The sequence below is a fragment of the Stegodyphus dumicola genome, chromosome 4 (assembly GCF_044657685.1).
Source record: "Stegodyphus dumicola isolate Sdum_Otavi_A_Nest chromosome 4, ASM4465768v1".
In the NCBI taxonomy this organism is placed as follows: Eukaryota; Metazoa; Arthropoda; class Arachnida; order Araneae; family Eresidae; genus Stegodyphus; species Stegodyphus dumicola.
This window is the reverse complement of record NC_140771.1, coordinates 41,064,324-41,078,398: the sequence shown is the minus strand read 5'-3', so window position 1 is coordinate 41,078,398 and position 14,075 is coordinate 41,064,324. Positions and strand designations below refer to the sequence as shown.

General features: G+C 33.7%; 1 protein-coding gene across 1 annotated transcript in view; it reads right to left on the bottom strand.

The window, feature by feature from the left end:
• Nucleotides 1-793: 793 nt before the first annotated feature.
• Nucleotides 794-14,075, bottom strand: part of LOC118187159 (uncharacterized) — a 36,441-nt gene continuing 23,159 nt past the window's right edge. Inside the window, exon 4 of the mRNA XM_035357367.2 lies at nt 794-1,096. Within this exon, the coding sequence (XP_035213258.1) occupies nt 879-1,096 (218 nt within the window). The 3' untranslated portion in view covers nt 794-878. The remainder of the gene's footprint in view (nt 1,097-14,075) is intronic.

Below are 14,075 nucleotides of genomic sequence, written 5' to 3'. Positions count from 1 at the left end.
CTCTTGCTATTCTGTATTTATGATTACATTACTGTTAGATATCATTACAGAAAAAATAATAATAATTAAAAAAATATTTTTAAAAGTTAGGTTTAGCAACATGAAATTACCCTGTTCTGCGAGATGGTACTACTGCAACAGTCCACCGTCTGCAAGGTGAGTTGCACTAAATGGCATGCAGTCTCATAAGAAGATTAAATACTGATGCATATATTATACACCCATCATTAAGGGATTAATGTAACCATCTTGGCATTCCATAGTTAGTTTATATCCATTGATAGCATCATAAACTGTCCTTGTTTATATTCACTGATAACATTTTCCCATCCAGTTGACAAGTCTATGCACACTGATATTATATTGCTGTGAATGGTATAACATATCAGTGTCCGTCTAAAGCTATTTACTGTATGATTTTGATTTTTTATTGCCAGAATGTTGTAGCTTTTTTCCCCCCATATATACTTGTATAAGTAATTATTTACTGTTTAATAGTGGCAATTTGATGACAGGGAAATGAGCCAGTTGTATGGTTGATTTTTGTGGTTTTCCCCATGTCTAATATGAATACCATGTAGCTTCTCTTAGAAAGTCCTCCACAAAGACCTCTTTTTAAGCAGATATCCCTTGTGTGCCTTTCCATATTCAAATAACCTAACCTAATTATTCATCATCTATTAATATATTATACTTGTACAAGTGATTCTGCATAATAATATATAAATGTTAGTTTTGGATATTATTTTTCTTAATGTTCAGTACTTAAAAATTTAATAAAAGACTGAAGACAGGAAGTTTCAATAGTAATTTATTGTGACAGAAGCATTGTGAAGGTATAGTGTATTATTACATTTTATTGTTACAGGAGTTTTCATTTAACAGATTCCATCTTTAATGGATAAAGTGCTCTCACTTGAACTTGTGTAGTGCTTAGAATCGATATGCCGATGAAGATCAATCTTTCGTTGAAATGTCCTGTTGCAGATGATGCACAGGAAGGGCTTGAAGCCTGTGTGTTTGCGACTGTGTGTGATTAGATTAGATGACTGGCTGAAAGCTTTGCCACATACCTCACATTTGTGTGGCTTCTCTCCTGAAAAATTATGACATATCTCTAAATATGCATTTTTGTCAATGGAAAAATGGGAAAAGTAAAATTATGATTTTATGAAGCACATTAGAATCACGCTTAAGTATACTTATAATTTATAAATATTTTCTAGAAAATCTGTTAATTAAAAAATTGTAAATTGCATAATTACATTAATAAATCATGGTTTTATTATCACATCATTATTACACATTTATTTTCACATATAATAATTATATATTTATATCAAATATATATCATATAATGGCATTCATGTTATTTAATAATGTGTATTGGATTTAAGCTGATATATCATTCTATCAGGATTTAATTCATAAGAATTGATGAAGGCCATCAGATTTTAACAAAAACATATATATATGAGATTTAGGGATTGTAATGGTTTTATATTTAATATCTTTAATGTCTTTGTAATTTTGGTTCTAAATTTTTTACTTTTCTTACTATATATATATATAAAGATGAAAATTATATAAATCAAAATTCTAACTTAACTTTGCAATAGCCCCTTCATTCTTCATTTTAATGCAAGTCTTTTTTTTTTTTTTTTTTTTTTTTTTTTGTTCTAAAAATAGTAATTGTTTATAATAAATCCCGTAAGCTACTTCATTTCAAAATAAATAGCTGCCATCATATGACTTTTACATAATGCTGATGATGTAAATTGTTTTGCAAAATGAAACTCAACCAGCCAATAATAATTTTAGAAAGTTATCAAAACTAACCCACTCTGAATTAAAATTTTGTCTTGAACACATCTCACTTGTTTTCTACTTCTCAGCCTATCCAGACTGCTGTTGTGCGTATGTCTTTTTACCGCAACCATATAAAAGTGTAAATATTCTAAAACAGGCCTTATTAGTGCACCACATTATTAATAGTTGCAAATGTCAGTTAAAATAAACATTAATGTTTGAATCTGCCATGACTGCTTTCACTGCATATACTTGACTTAAGTATTTCTAAGTATGGATCAACATCTGGGCAATCAGTGGCATACCTACATTATTGTATATGCAGTGAAGCACTGTTTATATGTCTTTCAAGGGAATCATTCACAAACGATATATATATTCAAGAAGAGAAAGATGTATAAACAAAATTTTAATTTAGGATGTGAAGCATATTCCGTAATGAAGAGTGAGAATTCTGAAGTGTAGAATGCTGAAATGCCGACCCACAATAAATAAAAAATTTGGCAGTCAAGGTATATTTAATCCAACTTTTATTTCAGTAAACATTTTGTAGCCACAATCAAGTTGGCACATTAATTGTGCCTATTGCAAGAGGTGTTTTCATTTTTGATGAATTTGCAGTAAGATAGAAGGAGCAGACGGACAGCTGTGCAGCTAGGCCAAAGTGTTGCAAGCAAGTGCGTTATGTTCAGGTTGAAATCTTAACTCAGACTGAGTTAGTTTCAGTTCTCAATGCATTTTGATTGGATAGTTAATATTGCTGTAAAATTACTATTGGCTGCTTGAGTTTTAGTTTCATTTACATCATCAGAATTATGTAAGAGTCATGTGACATAGATTTTCTTGAAATGACGCAGTGCAAATAAAGCTTACTATTTTTAGAATACAGAAGGGAATGACTTTTTGCTGCTAATTTAATCTTTTACATGTTCTTTATTTTTCTTACATATATAAATAAAAGAGAATTATATATATTCTCTTTTAGTTAAATTTTTTTTAATTAAAATATTCTTTCCTACTTTATTATTAGAAAGTTATCAAGTAGTACATGGACTATTGTATACATTAAGTATACTTCGTGTAATGCAGGGTTTCTTAAATGTTTTTCAGTAACAACCCCCAGGACCCCATAATATTCACAAAAATTTTGTGGGACCCCATAAGTATTGCGCAAATCCAGCACACGCGTGAGTGAAACTGTCAATTTCTTCACTTGTTCTGTAATATACTATTGCAGTTTTAGGTCATTAACTTTAATTTCTAATTTTAAGACATAGAACAATGTGAAAATTTTAAATAAGTAACAGATGAAATGAAAGCATCATGTGCAAAGCAAGGAAAATGAATGTTTATATTATAAAAAGAATACATTAAAACGTTTTCGTATTTTTCTTTGTCTGTATTGTCTTTATTTATTTTCAGATACATTGTGTAAAAATATTCGGTAATTGTAAAATTATTAAAATAAATTAAAGAAATATCAAAACTGCTAAAATTTCTGGTGACTGCCTGCTGCAGGTCGCGACCCACAGTTTAAGTAACACAGTTCTAAAGCATCTCTTGATTAAGCTTTACCCGTTGAAAATAACAGAAGACAGATTTCTTCGATATATTTGTTGCAGAGGTGCATCTTGGTGCATTCATTATAACTAACACTATCACCAGGATTATTGTGAGTACAAGAAAGCCATGTGAATAATTTCTATAAGATCCAGCAGGAAGGGAACTGTCATAGTAAGGTATTGTGATGGTACACAATAAACACATTCATGGAAGTCCTGAAAAAATGCTGTATGTATAACAACTAGCCTGTTTAGTAATAGATGTTAGCATTGCTTGCTGCCATATCTTTGGCCCTTGTTTTGAATCCTTAAGAAGGGAGGAATGTTTTTAAGGGTACAGTATTTGTGCAGCATGGGGGCACTTTAAACACTGGCAAGCCTAAATTTCTCTTTAGTGGTCTGATGATACAGAAAGAGGGGTGATAGACCCTTAAATCCGTCCCTTGGAGGTATCTGCGTTAAAATCGAGGTGAAGCTTCACAATCGGTACATATTTTACCTGTGCGACTAGTGGTGAAATTCTGGTCTCCCGCCCAATTCTACCTGTACCTGTAACATATTGTATTACAACCACCATTTAATTTAAGCTGCACATTAATTTTTGCAGGGTTCTACAGGTGCTTTTATTTCTGATGCACACTGTCATTTATGGAAAAAAATTCATGATTATCTAAATATTACATCACACAGCTATATACTGCACTATACAGTTAAGTTTCTGTTCCATCTACTTAATCTTTCTGTATTGTGCAACTATGTAAAAAATGAGACAACATTAATTACACGTAATAAAATCTCATAGCTAGTACAGATTATTCCCAAAATTCGGGATATTCTACTCAAAGGCCCCTTCAAATCATAGTTAGACAAAATGTTCAATATAATTGTAATTAGACTATATAAATGCAGTTTCATAGTAATTTTAATTATCCAATTACTTTGTAAGTACAATTATAATGTAATTGCAGTTAAGTAATTGTGAATTGTAATTACAAAGTAATTACATTATCTAATTACAGTTACAATATTATTGCAAGTGTGTAATTCAGTTACAGTTATGATATAACTGCAATTATATTTTGACTAATCGATGAAAATAATCTGAAAGCTTTCATATTTTATATTATGCTAAAAGGGACGTTTTTTAATTTTATGTACGCATACACGTTCCGAGAGCATTTGGACTAACAAAGATATTCAAAAACAGCATATTTTTAAAATTTCCGATAGGCAGTCTTGTGCACTGGAGATAAAAATATTTTATTCCATACAGTGTTGCCACTGCTCGCTTTGAGATCGTTGCGTTTTTAATCAAAAATTCATTAAAGTTTTACAAAATATGAAATAGATAGTTCCAACAAATTCAAAATTCCGGTTTCCAGTAGCCCATGTTCGAGGTGGAGGACTAGATTATTCAAAATTTGATGGCTCTAGATACCGCTGTTGTTTTTTCCCGCAATGCAAAAAAAATACCTACGTTCATACAGATTCATTATTTAACTTCTTTTAAATATAATACAGGGCGATAATATTTGGTGCAATAATTTGAAAAGTGATTCAATACTTTTAGTGATTCGACACAAAATGCAATTTCGAGACTAATAGCCCTTTTGGGATAACGCCTGTCGGGGGCGTAGCTAGAGGGGGGCATCTGTCTCCGGGCGCAGAATCCAAGGGGCGCCAAACTGATGTTACGACATTTTAGAATTAAATGTTTTCCATCATTGGCAAGCAGTAGGGGGTACGAAATCTTCAGTTGTCCCTGGGCGCTGAAAACCCTAGCTACGACTCTGACGCCTGTTTGGGCCAAAAATAATTGATAATTAAATTAAAATGCGGTAAAATATAAAGATTATCTAACTAAATAAAATTACTAATAATTAAATGAAAATTCCATAAAATATAAATAATATATAAATAAAAATTTTATAAGACATAAATAAAAATTTTATAAATTATCAAGTTTATGAGAAATAGTTACAGAAATAAAACATCGGACCTCGTCTTATTTTGGGCTCCGTCTACATTTACAATTTCATTCAGAAATAGCTCAGCCGACATCCGGCTGAATTTAAGCCCTGAACATAGTGTATAACGTACTATTTCAAAAGATGAGGGAAACAAAAACCAGTCAAAAGACTAGTTTTTGTTCAGCACGCTAGTGAAGAAACGTAAAACGATTAAAGCATTGCTAATGAAAATAGACTATCAGAAATAGTATGAGAGTATGGAAAGAAATTTAAAGGGAGAAACATAGCTTCGAAAACAAAGAGTCCAACACTGTCTGATCACGATGCTCTGCCGATATAATTCTAGTTGTCAAGCAGAATGCTATTGGGGAAGGGGGAGTTTTCCCCAAATCCGATCTGATAGCATCATGAGAACAAACGTAAGGTCTGCTCAAGTTACAATTTTCGTCTCCTGTATTTAGTTACATTGTTCAAATGTCTGCAGAAGCTCTGCAATGGGAGGTTACTAGCGCTGGATCTGCACGACCAAAAGGTAGTCACTGTTAGCACTTTCAGGAAGGAAAAATTTTACCCATTCTCACGAATTCATTCCACTAGCTGGAGAATAAGCCTTCGACATGGAGGTGGAGTCATTGCTTAAAAGTCTCAACCTCCTTCAAAGTGTTAATTCCACAGACAGGCATGCATTCAGAAGTCAGAATTGATTTTTAAAGCATATTTATTATTAAAATAAAATTCGTCTGCTGTGTTTCACTTACATAAAAGTGCCGGAGCTCTTTTATTTAAGGCTTCTTTGGGATCCGGCTAGAATTACGATTTTCCTCAAAAAAATAGAAGTACCGGAGCCCGGCATCGGTGCAATTTAACCTCTTACAGTAGAAGCAATTACCCAGTTGTATATAGCTGATAAATGCATGGTAAAATAATAAGGTATTTCTTCCGCCTTCGTGGTGTAGTGGTCAGCACATTCGGCGCGTATTCGAGAGGTCCGTGGTTCGAGTCCCGGCGAGGGTATTGCTCATTTTTCATATCTCCTGGTTCCAAAAGCGTAATGTCCGTACAGGGTAACGGCCTAAATATTTTAGATAAAAATAAACGTAACGGCCTAAAAATTTTAGAAAGTCCTCACTAATAACTTTTATAAAATCAATACTCACCTGTAAAATTGTACTTCATCTCTATACACCTGTTCGGGAACTAATAGCATATTATTCTGAAGCAGGATTTCTTAAATTTTTTTCACTCGCGACCCGCTTTTATCGCTGAGATTTTTTCGCGACCCCCCAGGACCCCATAATATTTACAAAAATTTTGTGTGGCCTCATAAGTATTGCCCAAATCCGACACACGCGTGAGTGAAACTGCCAATTTTTTCACTTGTACTGTAATATACTATTGCAGTTTTAGGTCATTAACTTAAATTTCTAGTTTTAAGACATAGAACAATGTGAAAATTTTAAATAAGTAACAGACGAAATAACAGCGTCACGTGCAAAGCAAAGAAAATGAAAGTTTATAATATAAAAAAGGATGCGTCAAAACGTTTTCCTTTGTCTGTATTGTCTTATCTTTATCTGTTTTTAGATACACTGTGTAAAAATATTTGGTAATTGTAAAATTATTATAATAAGTTAAAGAAATATCAAAATTGCTAAAATTTTTCGCGACCTCCTGCTGCAGGTTCCGCTACGCACAGTTTAAGAAAGCATGTTCTAAAGCATCTCTTGATTATGGTTTACCCATTGAAAATAACAAAAGACTATTCGACCAATATTAATGATGTCAGAAATCGGAAGAATAATGGTCTTGTTTTGACGTGATCTTAGCTTCCGTGGCTGGATATGTAATATAGCACTTCAATGTAAACAGAATTTTTTTTTTTTTTTTTTTTTTTTTTTCAAAACAGCCAAGATGGAAAGCAGTACGTAGTCAAGTAAATATTTCACCCCAGTAGACGTTTAAAAAACACTAAAAAAAATATGTTCTTTATTCAGCTGCCGCGTTGTCGGATTTCAGACTTGATTTAAATTGAAATGAGAGGAAAACATACATTAAGTTTTAGTTCTAAAGATATGTTTTCAGAGTTCAGCTTATCGATTGAAGAATGCGCAATGATTCAGAGTACTTTTCGCGCATTTTATTTCATACAGTCATTAATTTCATTAAAGTGCCACGATAATCATTCCAAAATATATTGTCAACTAAGCATACTTTTTAAATTTATTAATACTTATTCACATTAATAAATTTGTGTAAGAAAGTGGAAGTGTGCAAGAAATCTTAGAATTATTCGGTTAGTATGATGGTTAAAAACGTCTGCCTCTCTAATGGGCTTGGGTCGAATCTTGAATAAGATATGAATGTTGGTGCTTTTGAAAAATGGAAACACATAAAATTCATCTATCCGAATGTTGTTTTGAGTAGTTAGTAATAAGGAAGATAGAGCAAAACATTCTTGGATTCCATCCTTTATAGTGCTTTTCATCAAAATAGGACGGAACGGGGCAGATTCGGCTCCGGCGCTTTCGGTGCTGTAGGCGGTCAGCAGAACTGGTGTTCCATATAAATTAAATATATTAATGATTCATAGCCAAATAAATATATATTTAGTTGTTATTCGTCAGAATAGTTTAGCTGGTGCCCCTAAGACAAATCAGCACCTCAGGCGACTTTCTATGTCGCCTATACTACGAGCTAGCAGCACTGGAATTAGATAAATTTGTACTGCCACTCTGGATGCTGCGTTGGTATAATCAAAGACAAGCATCCTTTGACACTCTCATGAATATTAATGAAGCCGACCATAATCTTAACATAGCAACAGAAAAAGAAATTTTCCTTGTAGAACTAAATAATACAGGTAAAGGATTATTCATAATTTCACCAAACATTTTAAAACTAGCAAGTTACCTACGCAATAAATAGCAGCTTTTACTACACTTAAATAAAGGTAAATTCAATAATTTGTTTCAGACATTCACAAACTCTTAACGTGTGCTTCTTTGCTGGTACAGCATGCGCCGATGGGAGGATTTATTTAAGAATGAAGGAATACTGAGACGAGAGTTGAATGAAAGCAAAGATGATTACATATACCAATGGGTCAGTCCTACAATTCCTCACTACAAGTATTATTATCGAAGTTTTTTGCGAAAGCATCTGAATTAAAATCTGCCATAAAGATTTTAATCAAAATTTGTCACTAAGATGTCTGAAACAAGGAGATGACGCGTTAATAGGACAGTCCCGCCAGTCTTTAGATTTAATACCATGTGACTTTTCCTTGAGGGCATCATTTCCTCCTACTCCCAGCATTGTTACAACCCAGGAATATCGTAGTTGATTACGCTACACTAGCTTGCTCGTAGGACGAAATGGATTATTTTGCAAGTGTTTATCCTATCAGCAAATGTGAATCCATTGAGCATTTGTGAAATATGTAACCAACATTTGGCGGGTTTCCCTCTATAACAGTATAATAACCTTCGCTATCGTTTGGATGGTTTATTCGTGATGAACTTTCAAAATGTTTCAGAGAATTTTGCATAATTCTGCATGTATGAGTCGCATGCAGTGGGAAAGTACTTTCCACGAAATACGAAACGAAATAGCTCAAAAGGAATAAAACTTTCAGTGTAAATTTAACTTGTAAGTTGCCAATACACTCTCAAATTATTGATGTGCTTGCATATTAAAGTATATTTTAATGCCAAAACAAAATTTTGAATTCTATCTAGAGTTGCTTCTTACTTTGGTAAAATATTATCATACATGATAATTTATATATAAATATAATATTAAAAAGAAAGTACATGTTGGCAGGGATAGGTACAAGTGGGAGGAAATTAGAATTTCACCAATGATCTTATGGGTATAGCCTGACTGCATTAACTGCACAGCTCGGCCCCCAGTTTTAATGGAGAACACCGCGGGACATTCTGAGGGTCTCCCAACCCTATTCTCTTATCCCCAATAAAGTAATTACTCGAGGCGATTTTTGGCTCGCTAGAATTTTAAGTAGCCCCATGACGGACAGACAATATACACTTACAAACAAACAAACAAACAAAAAAAATCACTTAAAACTCGAAACTACTATTACTAAATCCTATGTCATGCTTTGCTCTTAGCATAGCTGCAATAGATAAGGTCTAGCATGAGTCCTCGATTTGGACAGCAAAATGTACGAAGTAAACCAACACAAGGCATAGCGTCAGTCTGGAGAGCAGGACTGCAAAAGGTGATTGCATATCAGAATATCGGTGGATAATAAAGGCTTAACTTTTTATGGATCGTTTATTTTCATAAACATCGCTTTTAAAATGAACATATTGACCAATATCTTTCTGTCTGAAATATGCAACTATAGTCACATAACAAACTAATACTGCCATATAGCTTTTCTCGATAATACAAGAAATATCAGTTGTAAAAGTGAAGGAATACTGGCTATCATGTATAAGCTCATGATACTTGCTTGTTAAAAGCGGTCACCGGGCTTAGTCGCCAAAGCTGGCAAACTTAATTGCCAATCCGTAAAGAGCAATTTCAAAAACATCACCAAAGACTTACTTGAGAGTCGTTTTAACATGGATGTATCAAGCTCAGCTTTTCACATTTTAGTATGTAATTTCTCTACGTTTTTGGCCAAGCAGAAGAAAGAAACAGGAAACAATACCTTGTCATTTTAATGAAAATGAGACTAAACGACTAATGAGGCTGCGCAAATAAAATTATATATATAATATAAAAGCCTTTATTTTTTAAGACTATAGGCTGCCACTTTAGTATAGATTTTACAACTGAATAAATTTAACAAAGAATCTGAAAGGTTTCAGATCTTAACAGTCGCCCTAAAAGGGTATGTTAAGATTTTTTACCCCTTTTTCTTAGGTCTACCAGTCTGCTCTTACACTCCCTCCTGCTAACGCATTTTCTTTTCTTTTTGGTCTTTTTAACTTTATTATTAAGCATAATTTTCTTTGCCATACGCCATACGCAATTCAAAATAAAACTATGAAAATTTTAAAAGCAACATAGCAATACAGTGTTGCCGCTGCTAGTTTTTAAATAGTTGAGTTTATCAATCAAAAATTCAATAAAGTTTTACAAAATATGAAATTCGAAATTCAGAATTCGGGCTTCCAGCTGCGCAAGTTCCGGTGGAGAACGTGTTATTCAAAATTTAACAGCTCTAGGTACTGTCGTTTTTTCACAGTGCGAGAAACAGCCATACATATATGCAGCTTCTTCATTATTTAAATTCTTTAAATATAATACAGGGCGATAATATTTGGTGGCAACAATTTGAAAAGTTATATGCCATTTATAGTGATTCAACTGAAAATGCCGTTTCGAGGCTAATATGCCATTCGGGACTAACGTTCCTTTTGGGCTAATAATACGTATTGTTGCTAACTAATAAAACTAAACTTGTTAAATAAAATTAAAATAAAATGCAAAATAATAGTTTTAATTATAAAATGGTATATGTACGAAAATACGAAAATATTAAAAGGCACGCAGTATATGTGTGCGCGTATTTGCCATCTGTAAACTATTTTTATAACTAGAAATTGTTTATAATTAAAATAACCCGCCAGTGCATGTGGTGAAAAACATCAAAAATATTGTTTGAATAAAACTAGAAAAAATATTTAAAATATTGCCATATATATATATGTGTGTGTGTGTACATAATTATTAAAAGAATAGGAAAAGTCTGTGCTAAAATGAAAGTTTTACAAAATTTCTTCATTGCGGTTAGAATTTATTTTGAGGCAGAGAGTATATGTAGGAACTAGAGTTAGAAATGTCGTAATCGGTATATATTATCTGATGTTAACATTGTATTTTGTTTGCTACATTAATGGTATAAAATAACACTTGTTGCAAAATTTTATCAAGAAGTACAGATAAAAATTCCTTTTTAAATGGCTCTATTACACTGATGAGCTCTTATAATACGGAAGAAAAAGGATTTAATTAAGCAGTTGAATTATGAAATTGTTACTTTATCTATACTGGCAACAATTTCTGATATTTATTTGTTGTCGATAAACACTATTAAATGAAAACAATGACATTTCTCCGATTTTGCACTATTATTGGAATGCCAAGAAAGCTATCAAACTTTTCATATATACTGAAAAGAACTAAATATTCTTGACTCAAATAAAAATATTTACTTTCTGATATATTCTTCTCTTAACAAATTATTAAAAATCATAATCAAGAATGAATATTAAAGAACACCTTTTGTGCGTATATTAATAATTTACTTGTTTTTTACCATAGCCAGTGTCATAAAAGAATATTCTTCTACTGATACGAACATATTTTGTTAAATTTATATGTTGAAAATTTAGTTAATCTACCGAACATCATACCTCAGCTAATGTACCTTTAGCATTTCCGTTGGTATTATTTATCTCGCCAGTCAAGATCTATAATCATGGGGTCAATGCTCTGAGGAAAGTGTCACCATACAATAAAAGGTACAATAATTCAAATAACAACAACCTAAAATTCAAATCGAATGAAGGGCAAAAACTCGTTTCCTAGCTAAGATCCCTTTAAAAGGGACAATGCGGCGGATTAGAGTTCGATCATGCCTCCTGCAACCCGTCTCTTATTAACTGGAAAAGTCTGCCTTTCTAGGAAACGGATGAGACGAGCAACTCTTCAGGCCAAAATATAGAGTCTCTAAAAGTGAGGCCCAGAGATGCACATCAGAATCTTTCCCCTTGCCTAATAATGGAGTTGATGTTTATGATACCATCCTATAACTAAAATGTAAGAAAGAGTGAAGCACTCCTTCATTGTTGTTATTGTTGTGGCTAATCTCACTTGCCTGACGTAATCGGAATAAATCCACAGATTTTTATCGTTGCAAGGAGTGCAATATTGCGTTATGTCGTCGGTATGAGCACCATATACGTAACAGTACAATTTTGAAATTTCCACCCTTATTTTGAAGGACAGCACTCCAAGAAACGGCTCCAGGGCCTCTGGGCTCTTCCCCTACCATCAATCCACTCGAGAAGACTTTCAGCTAGCCGAATATTTTGAGTGCCTTCATGCCGCAAAGACAAAATGCCATGCCTTCATCGTGATCAGAAAACTCGCGTTATTACCCTACAATGAAACAAAATTATTTAACACAAAGTCCGGTTTTATAGTAAACAGATAAAAATCTAATTTAATTTAGAGAATATTATTCAGAAAGAGAAATATAGTTATCATGAAATTAAATACACACACTGGTCAGTGAATTAGAAACCTTTGAGATTTTGAATGTGTGCTAGGGATTGACACATCTTTCACCATTTGAAAAAGGACTGCTGTTGGTGCCCGTTGAGCAGGGAAATCGATTTCGAAGACAGCAGATCTCACTGTCTTCGAAATCGATGGTTCTCAAAAGCAGCCATATCAAAGGTTTTCAAAAGTTGTAATCAGAACCCACAATCCTTCTCTAGAAGACGTAACTGCAGTTCGAGCATAGTTTTTCCAAGTAAGGGATCGGCGTCGTCTCCGACGAATTGTACAGCAGAACAGGGATTCCACTTTGCTTCAACTGACACAGATCGTCAACCAAGGCTCTTTCCAACAGATTTCAGTTCGAACCATGCGCAGAGGATAGGAATGCATAGTCGGGTGCCTGTGAAAAAAACCACTCATTTCTGCCCGACATGGAAGAATTCGTTTTCAGTGGTGTCGGGAAAGAAGACGCTACACATCTGAGGATTGAAAACGGGTAATGTGGTAATCACGCTGCACATTATTTTGCGCTAATAGAAGACGTCGAATTTGGCGAGAACCCATGAAGCCATCTTGCCTTACTCGCACTGTGCAAGGGTCTGGTAGGAATATTATGATATGGGGCGTGTTCTGCTGACATGGAAGTAATGCCCTGGTGATCCTCGAGGTTAAACAAACAGCCATGAGATACCTAGACATATACTGGCAGATCAAGCTCACCATGCAATGTTGCATTTATACCTTGATGGCGACGGATACTTCATATACGATAATGCAACTATACATCGTGCCAGACGTGTTCAAAATTAGCTCGCTGAACATCAGTCTGACTTCCAACACCTTCCCTGGCCACAGCATAGTTCGGAACTAAACGCTATAGAAAATTTGTGGGAAATGTTGAAAAGACGCATCCGACAGCACTTTCCTCTTGCATTTAATTTACAAGCTCTAAAATGCTGCATAGCCAATACATGGTATTCTCTGGACGTAAATGCACTCCAGAAGCAAGTAGACTCGATGCCCAAACGAATCAGAGAAGTTTGCAAAAGTTAGTCCAATAAATATTGATCTTGGTTTTCTAATGTATTAGTGTGTGTAGTTTCAAAGAAATATTTCGAGCATTAAAATTAATTTCAGGCTGCATAACTAAGTTAGCAGTTTGTCTCTTCAGATGAATTCAAAAACATTTAGTTGAAGATAATAGAGCATCGATATTCCTTGAACAGGTACGTTTCCCAAAAAGGTATTAGGTTTTTGATTGCATAGCTTGTTTTCCCTTTCTTTGCTTTACAACTTTTCCTATAACAAGGTAGAACATCCTTTATTTGCCAATCGGAATGCTTTCTCGTATACATTGTACGCATAGGTTTAACCTCATGTTGATAGTTTGAGAAAGGATAATTAGGTATTTGGTTTCTATTGAATGCATATCGGTCATCATATTGAACCATCATTGAGACAGGAACCATCATTG